Consider the following 21,157-nt stretch of genomic DNA (forward strand, 5'->3'; position numbering starts at 1 on the left):
ATTTATACGCAAATCAGACAGGATATCAGGACGGGAGTTTGATCACAATCTCTATCTCCTATTATCAAATGCATTCTAACCTAACACCCTGTACTTGGATGTCTTCTGATGATTCTCCTTCGGCCCCAACAGGTGACCCCGTCGTAGGTCATATGATTATGTAGAGTTCTCCGAAGTTCCAGTAGCAGGTTCTGGGGCAGTGCATCTCTTCAAATGGGTTCTCATGTTTGAAGACTGCGTAAAGGCTAGACTGCAGCGTGGACAGGAGTATGGCTTAGCCCCAGTGTGGAAATTGACGTGTGACTTGAGATGATGCTTTTTTGTGAACGATTTGGGACACATCGGGCATTTGAAGGGCTTCACGCCTGCAAAAAATCAAAATAAAATATTAAACTCCTCCTAATCAAAGGGCTTGCTCAGAAACATTCTAAAAGAGAAATTTTGTCCAGCTACAATTCAATCCAATGCATTTATTTCATGTGTCCAAGACACATTTTATTATTAACACTTTCAAACTAAGGGATTAATAGGGGCTGTATCTATACAGCGAGACGTAAGTTTAAAACCAAATAACACTGACGGGAGAATGCAATCCCTAGCAGTGTGACTAGTAAGGACAGTCAACCCTGTCCGCTATAATTCGCAGGATGCTGTTGGGACTGCTGCGTACCCGGCGCACCAGGAATACCGCGCGCGCACGCATGGTAGTGTAGAAACAGTCCACGCCCGCCGATAACCAAGCATCAGATTTTACAAAAGTCTGTACCAGCACAAAGAATACTAAACTTAGTTGATTTTAAACTAATTTTCTTGTAGTATTAGTAAATATCTAATGATCATCACCATCATCACTTTATCCGAGGAACACTATGTGGCCAATTCAAACTTAATTGTGATATTAAAATAATATCTAAATGAAGTGAGTCACCCCGTGCGTCTCACTCGCGCCAATACATGTGCAGACAAATACGATCAAAATACAAGCGCGATTGACATTATTTAGGTATCAATTTGATGTCACAATCTAAATTTGAATTGGCCTCATTGGCACGACCCGCTACTTTGTCACTCAATTTGGAAACATCATATTCATACCTGTATGTAGCCGAAGATGCAGAGTCATGTTAGATCGATCAGCAAAGCGCTTCTCGCAGTGTGGACAGGCGTAGGGCCGCTCCCCGGAGTGTGTGCGTTGATGCTGTTTTAGAAGCATCTTGCGTGAAAACGCCTTGCCGCACGTGGGGCAAACGTGAGGTTTGACTCCTGTAAATAGTTATATGCTGGTTTAACACAACTGGCCATCTATACCTGCCTGATACAACACAACAATGTATATATGTAGGTATATTTAAAATATATATTTGTGTAAGTATACTATCATAGTAGTCTCGACTTGTGTCTATTTCCAAACTCTTTACAATCCTGCACCAAACTAACTATTTCTGTTTAGCCCAATGGTTGACTGGTAGAGAATGCCTCAAGGCGTTAAATCCGCCATTTGTACTCTTTTTGTAAATTTGTGCAATAAAGTTTAAATAAACAATAACAACATAAGTACTTATTATATTTTAAAGTCGTACTTTTTTTTAAACCTAAGTATTCGTTTTTAAGGTTTTCCTAGTTTTATTTTCTTTGTGTTTTCCAACGTGTTAAACTTTATTTTATAATGAAAACATTGTATGTATATACTTTATTGTACATGGAAATAAAAACACGAGAAACACAGCCACAGAGTAAATTAAATACAACAAAGGCGAACTTATCCCTGTATGGAATATTTTTTGAAAAATTAAAAGATTAATAAAAAATAGTAAGCGCCTGTTTCGTGAACTTCTTTCATCATCAATAAATTAAAAAAATCGCGATGCTAAAACAAGTGTAGGAGACATTTGTTTTTACGATATAAGAGAATGTAACCATAACATTTGCATTTCTCCCTTATGCAATTGTTAATATTTAGGTAAAGTAAGCACGGGCTAAGATGGTCTCGACTCTTTATCATTTGTCACCATGCCTGTCACGTTCTAACAAGTATGTAAGCGCGAAAGTGACGGGCATAGTGACAAGTGATAAAAATGGAACCATGCTGCCACTGCAGCCAATGCTAAATATGAAACATAGAAATAGTATATTGTGTCAGAAGGGATCAAAGTACGTTAATGAAGCAAAAGTCTCGTAGCGAGGGCTTCTAAAATATAATCCTGAACGTAGTAAAGGGATTCAAGTATTAATATTAACGCCCAAGGGGAAATAATTTGCTACCATTTGACACATACTGCTTTTCACATCAGCTATGAGGAAACTATCATGTTTCAAAACATTGTATGCAAAAAAGAAAAAAAAAGTGTCCTAGAACAGAAAAGTAGTAGTAGTAGTAGTAAACTCTTTATTGTACAAAAATACATATTAAAAGTAACATACAATTAGTAAGAAGTACTAAGGCGAAGTACCACTTTGATCCCTCCTAGAAGGAAAGAAAAAGCCCCTTTCCGAATAGCTGATATGAAAAAGTCATGCACCGAGCCTAACTCTAAACAGCGTAACAATTTATCTAGAAATATCTAGACATAAATGCAGCCTCGCGGTGAAAGCGAAATTCGTTCAAGTGTGACGGGCGGCGCGGCGCGGGGAGGAGAAAAGTGCAATGCATTCAAGGAAAAACTAGCGGCTGTGGCCTGAACTAACTTACAGGCCAATTCGAACGTCCACGAACGATATCTGAATGATGTCAGTTATTACTCGCGCGTGCGTATCGCTCGCGCTAATATATTGACGGACAAGTACGAACGAAATAAACGAACGAGTGATAACTAAACGACATCATTCAGATATCGTTTTGATACCAGGTGCAATTCCCATTGGCCTGTTAGTGATTGCATCCATCGTACTCGCATGTTTACTCTTATCAAATTAAAAACAGTCAGTTACGGGTATGTATTGAACTGATGTTTAATTTTATAACGTTATCGTTATCGTATAAATATTTTACTATTGCGAATTGAAAAAAAAAAACAATCGGCATCTTGTACATATATACACATTGATTAGTGTTTTGCTTTTAATGAATACATGGAAATCTTACCAAAAAAGAGGTGTTGCCTTACATCTTTCTCTGTTTTTATATATGTTATTTAGTGATGAAATAGTGATGACAAATCCAAGTTTTCGACCTCGAAAGCCCTTCGGATCATTGTGTGTATAATATAAAGTACAGTGAGGGAACTTGTTATAACTGGCATTTCTTGTATATATTTGATGGACCACGCTTGTCCTCTGAATCCACAGCACTTCTTTTGCACCCAGCGTATGTGGTAGCATTTCTTCGTCAACCTGATCAGGCAGGTCGAAATCGTCGTCTGATGGTGGATCATCAATGAATGGTTTTTCAATGTCGGCACACATCTCCGGTCCTGTATATTCTCGCAGGATTGACCATTGCTGTAGTTGCAAACAGCTGAGCATTTGAGTCCTGAATCCCTGCAACCACAACTGCTGGTACAACTTTTTTTGCAGTTACAGTTACATACTTCAACATTTGCAAACCTTTGAGAAGCCGTAGAAACTATTTGGCTCACTAAGGCTATTAATTGCAAATTTCATCTTCTTGAAAGTGTGCATAGTGACTTCTTCCGTAACTCTGGTTCTCGGTGGATTTTTTTTTACAAAAACTAAAAAAGTCCTAAAATTGAATGGATTTTCATGTACTTTACAATGATCCCAAGGGCTTTCGAGGTCGAAATCTTGGATTTATTATTACCATTTCATCACTACCAACATATTAAAAAAACAGAACTACCTCATTTGATGTTAGGTAAAATGTACCAATTCCATGCACTAAATAGTCAATTCTGTGGCCCTAGTGAATATTGTACAAGTCTCGGGCAGCGCAGGTGTAAAAGGGTATAAGTTCTAGGATCTGTTCACTATTGATTAGTGAACAGATCCAATCTAAGGCCTCACAGGAAGGGGCATAGCGATTGTTAATTTTAAGTACATCAAACTGTGTTAAATTATTTTAATAAGCCAGGGAAGAAAACAGGGACTACGTTTTAATGGATTACGTTTCTACGTTGACGTCCACTATAGTCTTAAAAACGTGAGTGAATTGTTTATAAATATTAACTAACGCCCACAATTATCAGTTTAGCCACAATGGACCCGGGTATGTCCTTAAACTACGTCCAAAAGAGAGGTATGGGCATTGTGAATGTCATCTAGCTTTGTGTGTAGGGCACAGCGCACAGCCAGTGGATGTCATTCCAGATCTAGAGCAGAGCCCAACTGGGGAAGTACCTCCACCTTACAGAAAACAGCAGCCAAATAACACTAGACCCTACTCATAGTGTTGTGTTCCTGCCGGTGAGTAAGGTTGCCAAAGCTCAACGAGGGGGGCGGGTTTAGGGTCGGCAACGCGCATGTAACTCCTCTGGAGTTGCAGGCGTACATAGGCTACGGGGACTGCTTACCATCAGGCGGGCCGTATGCTTAACATCAGTTTATATTTTTAATTAAGAGTCCGCAGCAAGCTCGGTTTTTCATACAAACGTAGTTACGCTCTCATTTTAAAACGACTGAAACATTGTACTTACAATAGAATGTAATGCCTGTAATTAGTTTATGTAGCTTTAGATAGTTAAAAAAATACAGCGAATTTAAGTTGTGCATACATATAAAACTTGTTTTTACTGTATTTCGTTTGTTTTATAAGCTTTATAATTACAGAGAGTAAAGAAAATTTGCACATACAATTATACATATATAGCTCATATAATTGTATGTGCAAATTTTCATTACAATCCAACACCTACTTTTAAAATGAAAACGAAACTCCGTTTGTATGTGAAGGCGCAATTCGGCTGAGCTTGCTGCGGACTTTGAAAAACGGAAAATAATATTAGGATACTAGCCTGTGTGTATCCGCACGTGCATGTTGTAGGCGACTCGTTGATTGAAGGATTTCGGACATTGCGAACATTTGTATTCCTTGCGGTTTCTGAAAAAAAGATACGGTTTTGAAAACTAAAAAAATATAAGACAATATGCCATGATGATAGGGATACACATTAATGGGTTCTTACATATAACTTTCATTTGAAGATGTGTATGAATATGAAACAGCACGCCATTCGCCAGATTTTGCATAATAATTAATATGGGATGTCTTTGAAGGGTAAACCAATTTAAAATTGAAGACGCAAGATGAGTATCGTAGAGCATTGTATCCTCTTAAACCCCCGATGCAAAAAGAGGGTTGTTTGACGCTAATGTCTGTCTGTCTGTCTGTGGCATCGAAGATGCGGTTTTTTACGTGAAAGTGAGTTTCCTTGCGGTAGTTTTTAGCTATATTTGATAAAAATCCTCGATCAACGTTGTTCCAAGATCCCCAAGTTCCTAAGTTCAAAATTACTTATTAGTTTAACTTTTTCAGTTTTCTGTTCGCAGCTGGGAGTACATAGGTCGCGTCGCGCCTACTCCCAGCTGTGCTCAACTGACGGCCCGATACGAAGACTGATTAAGACACGTTTTAGATCTTGGAAAGATCTTTAAAAGATCGATAACTAAACGACATGTCAAAATTGACGTTTATTTCGATTCCGCTGTGATCCCAATAAAGATCTTATTGGGGCTATCTAAGATATTTCTAACGTCAAAGTGAAATTGGATGCCCGAATCGAGCTGCTTCTGTCAATTATAGGAAATACAAACGATATCTAAATGAGAACTTATCTAAACCAGAACTTATCGTTATCGTATCTCTTTCTTCGAATCGGGCCGTGAGGGCCTATTGCGAACCACGTTCGACGTGTTACCTCTCTGTCGCACTTATAAATTTGTACATAACTGTGACGGGGCGGAAGGCCCTCTGGGCTTGCAGAACGGATATCTTTATATAGTTTTAATTGACATTTATATTCCAAAGGTACTTAATTTGGTTTAATGTTTTTTATTCTAAATAAAATCACCCGATTTCGTTGCTCTCGAGTGTATTCCAAATATTAGGACTAAGTTACCTGCGGATCTTCTTCATATGACTATAAAGGGCGGAGGTTCTTAATTCTTTTGTATATATATACATATATGTTTTCTACACAAGGTGCCCTTTTATTACTCTCGAGTGTTTTTAAAATGACCACATTTACTATGTATCTTCAATATATACCAAAAGTAGGAAGTTCCCAATTCGGTTGTATGTATTTTTAAACAATTTGACCCGTTTCCGCAGCTCTAGAGTGTATCTAAAATGGCCGCGCTGACCTGTGTATCTTCATGTGGCTGCTGAGGTACCCGCGGTCGTTGAAAGTCTTGCCGCACACGGCGCAGGAGGCGGCGAACTCGCGGGTGCCACGGTGCACCGACATGTGGTACTTGAAATTACGTAGCTGGGAGAAGGTCTTGCCACAATCGCTGCAGGCGTAGCGGCCGCGTGATGGCGGTTGCTGAAACACGTTCAAAATTTAAAACTGAGTTGTATCCGTGATAGCTTATAACTAGGAAACAAATCAGAAGACGCTGGTTGGTCTCCAGCCCTACAAGAGGGCTTAGTCTCTTTTCTTTCGTTCATTACATTTTATTTTATCATAATAGCTTGTTTTAAAGGGGATTTTTTTTAGAAAAAATACAAGGATCTAGATGGTACGTTGAACAGGTAGGGTCATGGTGGCAACAGTGGCTCAGCTCGAACAGTGGCACAGTTTTTTCGTGTGGATTTTAGGTTGAGTGAGCCACTGTACCCGGTTTTTATCTACCGAGCCACTGTATCCTCCTTGACCCTGTATCAAAGCAAATTTGTGTTTAACAGAAGATGTTTAATTTGTTTTATATATGTCTAGGCTAACTTTTCACAGACTCGAATAGTATAAATTGAGACTGTCATTATACCTAAACGTCATAATTTCATAGAAATTTGACATTCATGATGACAGCGTCACACTTTATCAATACAAATGCCACGCAGAGTAAGCTTGGTCCAACTATGGAAGGTAGAGGCAAGGAACAGAATCTCCATATACCAAAAAGTGTCCGACAAAAAACCATAAATAGGTGGCGCTACAATACCTAGAATACTTGAGAAAAAAATCTACTTAATCATAGACTTCACTCCGCCAATAACGCCTAGGTTCTTAGCTACTCTAGCGCTACTTTGGAGAGATTTGGAACTATTATTTATGGCTGGCAGCACTGGCCGGCACTTTTGCAACAGTTCTGCCTAAGGAGATTCTGTTCCTTGCCTCTACCTTCCATAGGTCCAACTCTATTCATTTTACAAGCTTTTATTTAACTTGCCCTGTTAGTAGGTATGTATGTATGTTAGTGTCGGTTAAATCTTGAAAGCTAAATTTTACCCACTTTCCGATTTCCGATTGAGCTAAAATTTTGCATCCATATGTAAATTGGATGACAATGCAATATTATGGTGCCATGGAGCTAATATGATGATGAAGACAGGAGGTGGCCACGGGAACACTGTGATAAAACAACGCAAAGTAATTGTGTTTGAGGTTGTTAGAATTGTCTCGATGAGTATTAGCCTATTAGCTGACTGTGGAAAGAAAAATAGATAGTCAGCGATAAAAGCTTGTACCAGAAGTTAAATTTTTGCCAAAAACTTATTATTGTATCATGATTATCAGGAACTAAAATTAAAATTATTTGCTCAAACATTTTATTATTTCAGTTGTCTTCGCGTAGATCGTGTCCTGTGGAGATGATAAATTTAAGGGCTGAAGGTAGAAGATATCTACATTCTCTACAGTACCTTGTAATATATTACTTTCTTCTCAACTTTTTTTTTCAACTCTAATCATAATAATTCATAAAAGTGAAAATTGAACATAGCATTTCACTTAATGAAGATTGGTTGCTATTCGTTTAGTGTTAGGCGTCTTTCGACTATGTTTTAATTATGTTCTGTTTTAACATTAAATCATACCTGATTATTATCGGGGTGTTTAATTTCTTCGGGATATGAAATTGTGCCCGGTACGAGTATATTACATAGATCAGACGGACTCTTCAAACGTTCATCGTTCAGTTTTGCAGGTATGACATGGACGTTGTTATTACTATCATTTGGAAAATGCTGAAACATTAAGTAAGTAGTGAGGTTTTACAGATTGATAATTATAACATTTATAACAGTAATCTTTCAAATAAAAAAAATCTCTTGCAAAGGTTGTGAACTATCATAGGATTAACTAATCGAAGAAGATAAATAATAGTTTTCTTTGCCTTAAGTTACTATTGTATGAATTCGTTAATTAATTAAATGAATAAAAAAACAATTTAATTAAACAAAATATTTATGATATTTCATTTGAAGGATTAGTTTACTTAATCATTATAAGGGGCTTACACTATTCCAACTGGGTCCTTTTCTTCGAAAAGGTCTGAAGCTGTTAGGTAATCGAGGACACCAGGGGCTATCCAAGGCTTTATTTAAGATCGCCACCTTATGCTGTCTATTAAATGATATATATTTTTCAACTTTTATCTCCATGTGATTATCTCTCTTGGTCAAATTATTTTTGGCAACTGATGTCGGCATAACTGTATGAGCTTTCTGTAGTATGCTAAGGTCTAAATACGACTTATGTTTAGAATTATTTCGCAACGTTTCCATGGATGATGATGCAGATACCGGCTCCATACAAAGGTTACTTAAATTAGACAGTTTTCTATGGAGCTCCATTATACCCACGTTATCCTGGTGTGGTTTACTTGTTAATCTTAAATTATAAGACATTTGACTAGATGCATCATTATCGGATGGCAAATTCACCGTGTCAGGGCTAAAAGATCCATTCACATTTGCATTCGTCAAGAACAGAGATGTCGGGGAGTGATAGCATCTGTTTGGTATTGCTGTCACGCCCGCCGCCCGACCGTTAGCGTTACGGTTTCGAGGATATGTCTCCATAAATGAATCACGTAGAAAATAGTCTCTTTGTCGGTCTTCATGCGGCGATTGCAGATTTCCCAAAATGGGCTTAAACTGTTCATTCCAATTCCGAGACGCTTGTATACAGTCTTTATAATCTGTAGCATATTTTGTATTGCATGAAGCTATTTGCTGATTTAGTTTCCTAAAAGTTACTAGTGACGAGTTACTGTCATCCTTCTCGGAGCGTAATACAAATACACTTGCATCGTTAGGTATGCGTTTTGTTATGGTATAATCAATGTCAATATTAATAGAGAGTTGCGTCAAATACTGTCGGTCGACGAAAATTTGCATGGCTTTCACGATATCTAAAAACTTATCGACTTTTTGTGTCGACATCGTCACTTCGCCGTTGTAAATGTAATAAAGGACCGCCGACAAGGCTTCTAGGTCGAAGTCGGGCAAGACAATTAACGTCGGCGTATCTTCTATAGGACAAGAAAGCAGGATTCGCTGAAAGAAAATGAATGCTAATTAGTTTTAATGAACAACAGTGAGCAAAGTAGCGGTAGCATTTGAGTCATTATGAAGTGCTTTAAGCCTTTAGGGTCTATTCAGGCGTTATTCAAGACGTTTTCGAACAACACAATTGTGGTAAAAAAGTTATAATCCGTTTTTCTTTGCATTAGAAAGAAGGTAAGCGATACGTGTCTTTTTATTGAAAAACACTTTTGAATCATAATATATAATAACGATTTTTAAAGCGTTTTTCAATAAAAAGACATGACAGATTGTTTACCTTTTTTCTAATGCTAAAAAAAAACAAACTATAATATTCCATCGTTCTGTTATGAAACTGATGAAAGGCGATAATGCCAATTTTGCTTTTTGGAGTGTTGTCAAATAGTCAAAGCAAACAACTAGCGTTTATTTAACTTGTAAAGTAGTTGTTAATTAATCGTTTAGGTCAATCTCTGCAAACAGGTTTTCAACCTGTTCCTGGTGTTCAATATACAAAAAAAAATTGCTGTCAAATTCAACGCATAGGTACTACTATACTTGTAAGTAAGTATATTTATCCGGTTAGGAATACCTTTATAGCTACAACATGCATAGACTAGCGTATAGTGCATAGTCAAAAACAGTCAGGTAAACAATTTTTTGACATAAGTAATAATATAATAGGTACAGGAAGGATATATACCCTGAGGAAGCAGCTGACGCTAGCAAGTACGGCGCGGTGGGCACCGAGCGCGCGGCCGCCGCACAGCAGGCTCACGTCACACCACTCCTCGCGTGACAGCCACTCACACATCTAAGGATCACAACATTCAGAAATTAAACTAAAATAAGTACATACAGATACGGCCCGATTCGAAGAATGATTAAGACACGTTTAAGATCTTGGAAAGATCGATAACTAAACGACATGTCAAAATTTACGTTTATTTCGATACCGCTGTGATCCCAATAAGATTTATCTAGGATATTTCTAACGTCAAAGTGACATTGGTTGCCCGAATCGAGCTGCTTCTGCCAATTATACGACATATAAACGATATCTAAATGAGAACTTATCTAAACCAGAATTTATCGTTATCGTATCTCATTCTTCGCATCAGGCCGTTAGTTTGGACTTCGTAGATAAGTAAGATAAGTAAAAAGCACTGGTAGCTGGGCCGTAAAGCGTGCCGTGTGGATGTTGAACGCGGTAGTGGGTGGATTTAAACTTTGAGGACAATTCGAACCTACATTTTCGTATCCAAATAATCGATTTTGTTATCATTCGCGCCTGCATCTCGAACAAGTACCTACGTACTTGTTAATGACGAAAGATAACAAAATGACATTATTTTAACATCAAATTATAAGTTCTAATTGGCCTTCTAGGCTCCGAGTGCTCCAACCAATAAGTTCAAGTGTCATATGTTTGGCGAACACAATTCCTAAACACAGTAACAATTAAAACAGCTGTCACTGTATTTGTATGCCACTTTCCGTTACTTTACTGCTCATAATTAAACTTAAACTAGTCACGTGCGGTCATTTTGTAAAATTCATGATGTTATTACCGCTATTATAACAATTATATTTAGTCGTCGGTAATTTCCGCGTATTTGGCAAAGCTCTCACATTCAGTGCGGCAATTAAGTTAACTCGTAGTTAACCATACTTGTCATATACTTATACAGGGTCAATATGACCTGTGCAGCTCTGAACGTGATATATAACACCAGGGGCCTTATTCGAGATGCACAACTGTCAAATTTCGCGTCCACATCAAATCAACACTTGATTCTATCGCATGTTGATTGTATCAAGTGTTGATTCTATCAACTGTGGATATTATCATTTGGAACAATCAAAACTCATTCATAGAAAAAATAATCAAACAAAAATCAACTTTGTTTATTACTACTATATAGTTTGAAATGGCTCTGAACTCGAAGTGGTTCGGTTTGATTTGTTTGTCACCTGACTGTGGATTGCTAATGTCAAATTTTGACAAGTGTTGATTTTATTGCTAGACTTTATTGTCCATGGGCTTGGGCACCATCTTGGATTTTTTGACGTACGACAGGGAATACCCTTCCTTTCCTACAATATATGGCATAGAGTAAAGCGTCTTTTTTTTTAAACAGGAATCAGCGACATCTTGTATTCGATAGGATAAGTAATGCGCTATGAACAATGCGGCGGCGAGTAGTGAAACTGTACCTGACAACGTCAATCAATTAAAAAGTGACCACACAGTTGATGGTCGATAAAGGCGATTATTAATTGAATTTTAACGACAATAAAGAACTATTGACATGCGATCTTTTTGTTGAACCCACACCTTACACGTCGAATAATGCTCGCTCCACATATTCTCCTATAAACGCTCAAAATTGTCAAAAAAATTGATGCAATTTACTCCGCACCCAGTCTCAAGTTGCTTCTAAACCACGTTCACGAACCAAGTTGTAACCTAACACATCTGTAAATATAAGGCATATGATTTAGAGATAAAGTCCGTTTTTTTTAAATTACGAGATGGTTCATGAATAACCTTTATTACTATAAAAATAATACTACATTTGTCAATTTTTTTTTCTGTATTGCGCTATTACATAATGCATAAAATTGATATAAAGATAGGTACCATAGTAGCTCGCTCACTTGGTCTATCAACAACTATTTTAATGCTCTTTGTACTCGTATACGCGACCCCATTGTATGTACAGCCGCCATCAGATATATTACTTACCAAGACCTAAGTACCTATTATTTATATGTACCTACACAAAGAGAATTCCTATGTTAAAAGGAGATTAAATACATATTTTGTTATTCAACTACAAATAAAATAAAATTTATCTTTTTCAGTTAACACATTTTTTTACCGATTTCTTTAATAAAATAAAACATTAAAATATTATGTGACTATATTTCATTGTCTTCGGTGTAGATTATTTACTGATGTTCCAATTTCCTGTATCAGTTTGGTACCAGGAAATATAAAAACTACACCTCTTCAAAAACTTTGCTGGTAGTTCGACATCTGTAAGTTTAAATATAAAACATGATAAAAACACTTAAGTCAAAAACGTATACATAATATATTTGCCCTATATTCTGGTCGCTCGGTAGGGTGCTCAGAAGGCTGGGTGCATTTCCGCGCTGGTTAACAATGCTGATCCTCTGGTCACCAGAAGCCTATATAAGGCGCTCTCATAGAGCCACACTAGTGCCCTAGAGTTTCAAATTCAACCCCAAGTGCCACAAATATGTAGTAAAGGGTTTAAATTCTGGATCAAGAACATGGAATACTGTTCGCTAGTAAGGCCATAGGTATTAGAAAAAAATAATAGTAGGAGACGGCCGTGGTCATGGTAGGTGGTACAGGTGGGCCAGGCAAGCTCTGAAATTATGCACCTATTTTACTATAACTTTGTTCACCTGTGTATATTTACTGTTTCCATGATAATCATTTTTAATATGTAGCCCGTGTAATCGGGCTGTATCATTGGTCTCATATTTTTTAACACAAAATCATAATTTTAATTCAATAATTAATGGTGTTTTACATATTAATCATTAATGTACCTATTTTGCAAAATTTTCTTGCATATAATAATATTGTTTACTTCAATTGACGTGTTTATTATTTTCGTTACTATGTCAACGTTAATACTTAAAAAAATATAACGTGAAGGTTGAGTCCGCAGTACAGTTACAGTTTACGTACATAGTGGCATTAGCACAGTCGGATTAGGAACAAACTCGAAATGTCTGAACAGTCATGAAATTTGGTATGTATATATACGTTAAAGGCCCCTTTTTCATGCCCACACCATTTGACATTTGGGGACGTCGAGGAACCGCAGCCATCTTGGAAAATGTGGACCATCCAGGAGAAATTCGCGTTTTACTCTAAATCTACGTTCTTTATTCAATAATCGTGTAAGGCAACATTCAAGCTTATAAAATTCTACATAAAATAGTTTTAGACATCTTTGCGAAAAAAAATGATCTTGCTTTAAAAAATACTTACTAAATCCAGATTTAGCCCTTATACCCTTTCATGGGATATTCTCTTAATAGGAAACTTGGAAGAATAAAAATTCCACTTTTAACTATACATTTGTACATAATCTACCCCAATATCAATATTTTACTTGACTGCAACTTAACCAGAAAGTAGGGTTATGGGTATAAGTACTGAGGATTCAGGACACCCTGTAGCTTAGGATACTGGACGGATTTTTTAAATGACGTATTATTTAGCCCTAAACCTTTTTCTTCCGTTAATTTTAGTAACTTTGTATTGCATAGCACTTGTATACTAACTGTGGATCTACTGATGTCTGTTTTACTGTACTCCGCTCAATAGTTTAGGCGCTAGAAGAAAAAATATGATTTAATATTCGGAGTCCTCTCAAGGCGGCTGTATTGATTTTTCTTTAATAGAACAAGTAAAAGTAGGTTGTGAATGGCAAGAGGAATCTAACGATACGTCATTTAAAAAAATCCGTCCAGTATCCTAATACCTAGCTACTGGGTGTACTGAATCATCAGTACTTACACCCATAACCCTTCTTTCTGGTTTAGTCACAGTAGAGTAAAATGTTAATATTGGGGTAGACCACGTACAAATGTATAGTTAAAAATAGAATTCATATTCCTCCGAGTTTCCTTTTAAGAGAATGTCCCCTGGAAGTGTATAAGCGTTAAACTTAGATTCAGCAAGTATTCTCTATAACAAGATGTATTGTTCTGCAAATATATCGAGGACTTTTTTGTGTAGAATTTAATAAGTTTTAATGTTGACTGTTGTGTTGATGGTACACATTTTCCAAGATGGCTCGGATTCCTCGAGGTCCCCAAATGTTAAATGGTTTGGGCATGAAAAAGGGGCCTTTAATTTATATACATAATAAATTTCATGACTGTTACAGAGATTTCGAGGTTGGTCCTAATCCGATTATACTACATTGTGCGTCCGCATCAAATTCGGTTCTCCATACAAATGTAGTTACGCTCTCATTTTAAAATGACTTGCTAGATTGCTCTGAAACTTTGTACTTACAATAGGATATGGTATGTCTATGCCTATAATTAATTTAAAACATAAATGTGAAATGAGAGCCAATTAAGTTCAATATTAAGAATATGTGTCGTTGTTGACTCGCCGACAACGGAATTGAGATCTATATGGGTGCCATGTTCTGTGCTGTGTAGAAAATCCTGAAATTATAAAGGATTTGTCTTGGCTAGTTTTTACGTATAGGCTACGTATCACCGAAACGTCACAAACACCACGAAGGTTCGGCTTGTACGGGCCCTCGTTTTTCCTATATTCTTATACGCTGCGGAGACCTGGACTATCCGAAAGACAGGAGAAGACGATAGACGCCCTAGAAATATGGTGCTGGAGGAAAATGCTGGGGATATCCTGGACCGAGTTTCGGACTAATGTCTCCATCCTTAAAGAACTCCGTATCAAGCAGCGCCTTTCGACTCTCGTAAAGACCCGCATACTCAGTTTTTTCGGTCACGTCTCGAGGATGAACAACGACTCCATAGAGCGTCTAGTGGTGCAGGGTAGAGCAAACGGAAAAAGACCGCGCAAAAGGCCACCTATGCGATGGACTGACCAAATCAAATCTGCCATGAAGGGTCCCCTGAACGCATTTGCCAGAATGGCCCCCAACCGCGAAAAATGGCGAGAAATCGTACGGCAAGCAACATCTGCGCCTGATATCAGCAGTTGACCACGACGCTCTGCAAAGAGTACAACGACAAAGAAGAAGAAGACGTATCATATTTGTCTAAAATTTGGTTTGTTGGTACACACACAAGGGATAGTCTCTAGCTAGGTACGGGGTGCCACACTCGTCAGCGCGACGGCGATATTTTTTACCTTTTACCTAAAAATTTCAAATTTGTGTACGGGCTCAGCTCCTGTTTCGTCTTAAGCCTGAATTTAACAGATTCTGACTCACAGGGGGCTTTGAGCATGCTGTTGCGTTCGTTTTCAAATTTTGAAAAAAAAGAACTAGCCTAACAACACAATAAATGCTTGTTTTTCCGCATTCTTCACTATATCTCCCTGTCTCACTACTATCTGACCTTCTAACCCAGAGGGGAAAATATACCTTATTGGGGCTACTCCATCTTCCTCATGATAATATATTTTACTTTACTGAAAAGCAATCGGTACATGTTACAAGATGCACATTGTTAAGAGCCGGGGTTAGAACCCACGACCATTGGTTTTAAAATGAAGCTTTGTATATAACTTGTATTTTTATAATAAATCTGTTTTCTTGTTGACATTTTGTGGTATTGTATTGCTTTATGTTAATTGTCAAGATATTTATTTTATCCTGGACAATTGTCACATGCGTCACATGTACGTTTTTATGATAGATCTACATCGACGCAACTGCATGTCATTGTCAAAGAGCATATAATCACTACGTTTTAAGAGACGGGACTTCCATACTAGCGAGTGGAATCAGTTTGTTTCGCAAATCATTACCAAAATGTACGACAAAGAACTGTCAAAGAACCATAGTACCAACATAAGCGATTTAAATAGTGTAGTACGCTACACGCTTACGATTCTTATCGATATCGATAAAATGGGGAGGGTTGAAACATAGGCTCCTGTCTACAAATTTTGTACTCGAAATCAGGTTAGCATCGAGTCCACATTTAAGTTGTATGTTATATAGTGGATAGTTCTTAATTGGACTACTATCTGGTCGGGCTTAATGTGGACCCGAATTATTTTAATACAGTTTTTAAGTCGTGTTTTTTTATTTTATTAAATGCTTGATTTTCATAATGATGTGCACATACATGTTGAATAAATGTTACTTTTCTATGGGAAGATGTATCAGGTCTTCGTTCCCAACAAATTTGGCCCACTGCCTGCATCTGAAAACATACAGCCTTGGAAAAACATGACTTTATCTACAGTTTATATTCCATGTGTTTGCTAATGAGATGATCAACTGATTATTTCGCGCTAATATGCATCTATAAATCATGTTTTTCGGCATCCAGTTATCAACAACCCTTTATCAATGCTTTAACTTTTTATGTATTTATATGTCTGTTAATCATGAGAACGGGTCTGGCCTTGTTGGCAGCCGACCCTGCCTATGAAGCCGATGGTCCCAGGTTCAAATCCTGGAACGGGCATTTATTAGTGTGATGAGCATGAATATTTGTTCCTGAGACATGGGTATTTTCTATGTATTTATAAATACTTATAAATTAGGTCTATGTACATATATATATACATTATTGCACAAACTGACTTAGTACTAAAGTATGAATGGCATGTGTTGTGGGTATATATATATAAATCGTTGTCTAAGTACCCACAACACATGCCATTCATACTTTAGTACTAAGTCAGTTTGTGTAATAATGTCCTATAATATTTCTTTATTTATCATAAAAACAGATTAATTTTCTTACATTTTAGGTTAATATATTAAATAATCACTATATAAAAAAAAGATGTTAACTAATGACCAATAATGCATAAGTAATAGATAATTTATGCATTATTAATCTTCGACGAATTAATTATGGTCATATTGCATGCTAGTTCTAAGGAAATTTCACATATTTAATTTAATTATTTACACTGATATACAAATAAAACTACAGTTATCGATAGTTATAGTACATCCCTAGTTTACAACGAAAAATAACGTAAAATATCTAATTTTCGATGTGTTTATAGCCTGCTGACCCAAAATAAGGTCAAAAGTATCTAAAGCAATACTTACCAGTCTTCATCCAAGGGAAATTTCGCCATAAAATCCCTTTTTTCGTGATTTTCTCGAGTGGCTCGCTTGCCACATATTTCACACTTAGTAAACCGTTTTCTCGCTGGCATTGTAACAAACTCGCTCTTTACTCTGATCACGGTTGACTATTTTCGATTTTTGCACTAAATAATAAAGAAATTACACGAAATACCCGAACAAAACATTGAAGCCTTCAAAACAAACAAAGCAATTAGGCTGACAGTAGACTTGATGTAAACTTGACAGAATAAATAGCACTGACGTTTTCTTTTTCTTCGTTGGCAATGATTTGCGAAACAAATTCCATACAAAACTTTTTTCTTCCTAGTTGAGTCAGCCTGATCGGAATTTGGCAGCTAACTCCATCTTGCGTCCAGTAGAAGAATCAAAATCGTACAGGTAAAACTACTCTCTGCCTTAGGATCCCCTTTTAAATGTCATAAATCCAAACATGGCAGCCATACCCATCGACAAAAAAGTCTACCGTTGATCTAATTTCATTTGACAGTTAACTTATACGTATTCGACACGCTTATATTTGACAACTAGAATCCTGACTAGAGCTGGGACTGCGTACCAAAAGTACGTCTCTGTTACTCGTACCAAAAGTACGTCTAAAATACCAGTTTTACGAGTATGACCCCCAATAGGCAGTTTACGTATTTGCCGTGCTTAGGCGTCTTACAAATAAGGATTATTTATACAAATATCGACTTATTATTTCGGTAAGGGTCGGAAATATGGTGACGTTTTGAGTGAAGGCTATGAATCTATTGTCATATTTTTGTTATATATTATTACATTATTTTTAGATACAACAGACACCCAGACGACCATCTGTTAACAAAATTTTATTTTACCTAAAGTAACGGTAAGAATGGAGGTACGAGGCGATAAAAGTTTCATATTTGTTTTATTTCAGAAATCAAAGTCCGTACTTTTAAATACTCGACAAGCTAAAAGTAGTCTATTACAAATAACCTGTTCCAAAAACTATTCCGGTACAACGCCCCGCCTCTAGTGTGGATATTGTTCACTGACAGGTGGTGATAATAGCAATTCGACAAGTCACAATATTTCTCACATCAAATGGAAATCAACACGAAACGTCACTTTTAGCATGTCGAATAAGGGCCCTGGAAATAACGCCCCCGCTGAGTTAGTCAAGTTAAACGTTCGTTACGCTGGACCTCCGCTGGACCGTCCGCAAACGAAGTAGCTGTTAGTTGTGGACGAAGTCCTAAAGTTTAGATGGACAAGCAAGTGCTTTAATTCTATTTTAAATCAGATACAGTGAGCGTGAAGACAATAAATGTGAGCTACATACGCATATGAATATTCTACGATCTTGTTGTACCTCCTCCTCCTACTCCTACTCAATTTATTACGCATGCCAAACAATTCTATGAACCGAGTATTTTCCTATTGAAGTAATTGTCCTTGTAAAAGGTAGTCCAGAGTCGGACGATAGGTACCTGAGAGATATCCCAAACGACTATACTCTCCTGGGTACTAAACTTTGCTAGTTTGAATTTCAATTTCACTCTGTCAAACTGACTAAAAGTCAAAAATAGATTGGGGCTTATGTACTCAGTACTACGCGTAGGACATCGGTCATCAGGACTCAGAAGGCTATAGACACTTGTCTACAGTTTAGTTAAAACTCCTGATTTTTATTTAAATTGCCATCAGGTGGTATTTAAGTCTCATAATATTCTCTGAAAATGCTATCGTCAATCTTCATCGGTCAGAGTAGCTTCAAACTCGGATATAAATGCAAACACACCATGTTTGCGACTGCGACACACTTTTAATACTCCAGTAGAGCAAATAGAAGCCTCCGTAACCTGTAGCGAGCACTGGGGAGATGAGCAGAGCACATACGTATGACCAGGTCAACGTTTTTAAACTAGCACCCGTGAAAGTGCAAACAGAGGTGACCAAAGAGAAAATTGGATGCAATCGTCATTTTTACCGATTTGTCAACTGTTTGAGTAGAGAACAAGTCTCATTGCGACTGGTGCCCGAGTAGTAAGATACCTGTTTGCAGGGTCCATGTTGGGGCTTGTTGACCTGACATCGATTTCAATAAAATGTTAAATGTTGAAACTGTTCTTGAATATTTTGGCGTCTGAAGACTTGTTCCTAAAACTAATACCCACGAGTAGCTACGCTAACATCTACGCGTGTCGTGACGATTAAAGAAATATTAACTTGCAATTCAGATACAACTTGCATGATTATTTTCCCGATCTGGTCTCGGATTCAACGATCTTTCGTATAATAGGGTTGTTTCCATCTACAAATCTTAGGGCAGAATTGTATCCCAATAAATTCTTTTGGATTATAAGACCTGTAATGACCATATTTTTGTAAATATTGAATTTAAAATATCTTTTGGCACACGTCACGTGACCAAACTCGAAACGTTATTGAAGATTCTGGTGACGTCACAACTCTCGGATTGACACTGTTGACAGTTAGGCGATAAACAACAAATGACAAATGTCAGTTGACAGTTCGTATCTTCTACGTGTGTATGTAGTTATGTGTCAAACCGTAAACTGTGACGTCACACAATTTTCAAAGAGCGTTTTGGGCGCGAAAGCATCTGTCAAAATATATTTTGTTAATTTAACATCTGTCTATGACCGTAATAAGATTCATATACTAGCCGTGTCTTATCCAACCTCGACATTGGCAGAATCATCAACACCTTGATGGAGCCATAACACGAAAAATTGATTGATTGATATTTAAAGCCGTTTTTAGTATAAAAGTTGAATTTTAGGGCAACTTTTAGTTAATATAGAACGTAATACAAGCGTTTCAAAAAATTGGAAACAACCCTATTTAATGCGGATTGAAACACTTGTGGTAGCGCGTAGCGCGAAGAATAGTTTTACTTTACCTAGGCAAAGGCATATTAGACCTACGTTGACGCTCTGAATTAGGTACACCGATATGCCAAAATCTATTATTTACTTAGGTATAATATAACATCATAAAGTATTTCACAATCACGAGAAGATTTTGTCTGGGCATCATTAAAGTGACACTACAAGCCTTCATGGGTAATAGTTTTTTTTAGTTCTTCATACATACTCAATTCGAACTTTCTCCTAAAGAATAAATCAATTATTTCAGGGTATATTTATAGACATGTAAAAATACATTCGCGATCATTTTATCTTCCTATGTACTATTTATTACTAACAATAGAAAGTCAAAGTCGATCCACAGCAGTATCGTATATTATCAATTATTTCCACCCAGGCCTAAATTCTAAGAAATATCATACATAAACGTAAATCAACATCGTACCGTGAAACATACGTTATTACACACTCTCTACCACAGGTCATGGAACGTTATGCTAAAAGAGACTTTGTGTAATACAGAAATATGTTCAAAATAAAAAGTTTAAAGTTCAAGACTAGGGGCAAAGTTGAGTGCGACCGCTATTTAAACGTTAACCACTTAGGTTGGTTAAGTAATTGATTTGTTGATTTCGGACATTGACAAATAACCGTTAACATCAACTGTTAAATTTTCAAGTAAAAGTCTATGATTTCACGCTAAAATAAAGCTTAACTTGAACGAATGGTTTAGCTTTATTACATAAGTATATAATACTAGTTACATTGCCGAACTCTTGTTTAACAATTAAACTACTAGTAATAACATAGTAACTAGCGGCCATGTAACAGTAGTAGACACATGTGCAAGAACTTGAAGTTTTCCTTTTTAGGGTTACGCTGTACGCAGCCAACATAGCAATAAGGTTTTGTCAAAAATTACATATTCTTAAATAAGTACATCTTAGAAACACAAATATTAATTCTGCCAAAACAAACCTTTGGTTCAGAGAAAGCCGTCATTCGCTTTTATCATTGACTGTACTTTTCTTACTTCAGGCACTCATTGAAACAATTCTAAAAACCCTAAACTCAAATATGTT

General features: G+C 36.9%; 1 protein-coding gene across 1 annotated transcript; it reads right to left on the minus strand.

Annotated features, from left to right (window-relative positions):
• Positions 1 to 23: 23 nt before the first annotated feature.
• On the minus strand, positions 24 to 11,113 carry LOC133520048 (zinc finger protein 677-like). The gene is made up of 7 exons (XM_061854314.1): positions 10,086 to 11,113; positions 8,354 to 9,394; positions 7,931 to 8,080; positions 6,256 to 6,437; positions 4,908 to 4,993; positions 1,096 to 1,263; positions 24 to 365 (listed from the first exon to the last, which is right to left on the minus strand). Exons 1-7 carry the CDS (start codon positions 10,194 to 10,196, stop codon positions 157 to 159), a joined length of 1,947 nt encoding a protein of 648 aa, XP_061710298.1. The 5' UTR covers positions 10,197 to 11,113; the 3' UTR covers positions 24 to 156.
• Between the last annotated feature and the right edge of the window lie 10,044 nt (positions 11,114 to 21,157).

The sequence above is a fragment of the Cydia pomonella genome, chromosome 7 (assembly GCF_033807575.1).
Source record: "Cydia pomonella isolate Wapato2018A chromosome 7, ilCydPomo1, whole genome shotgun sequence".
NCBI classification, from domain to species: Eukaryota; Metazoa; Arthropoda; class Insecta; order Lepidoptera; family Tortricidae; genus Cydia; species Cydia pomonella.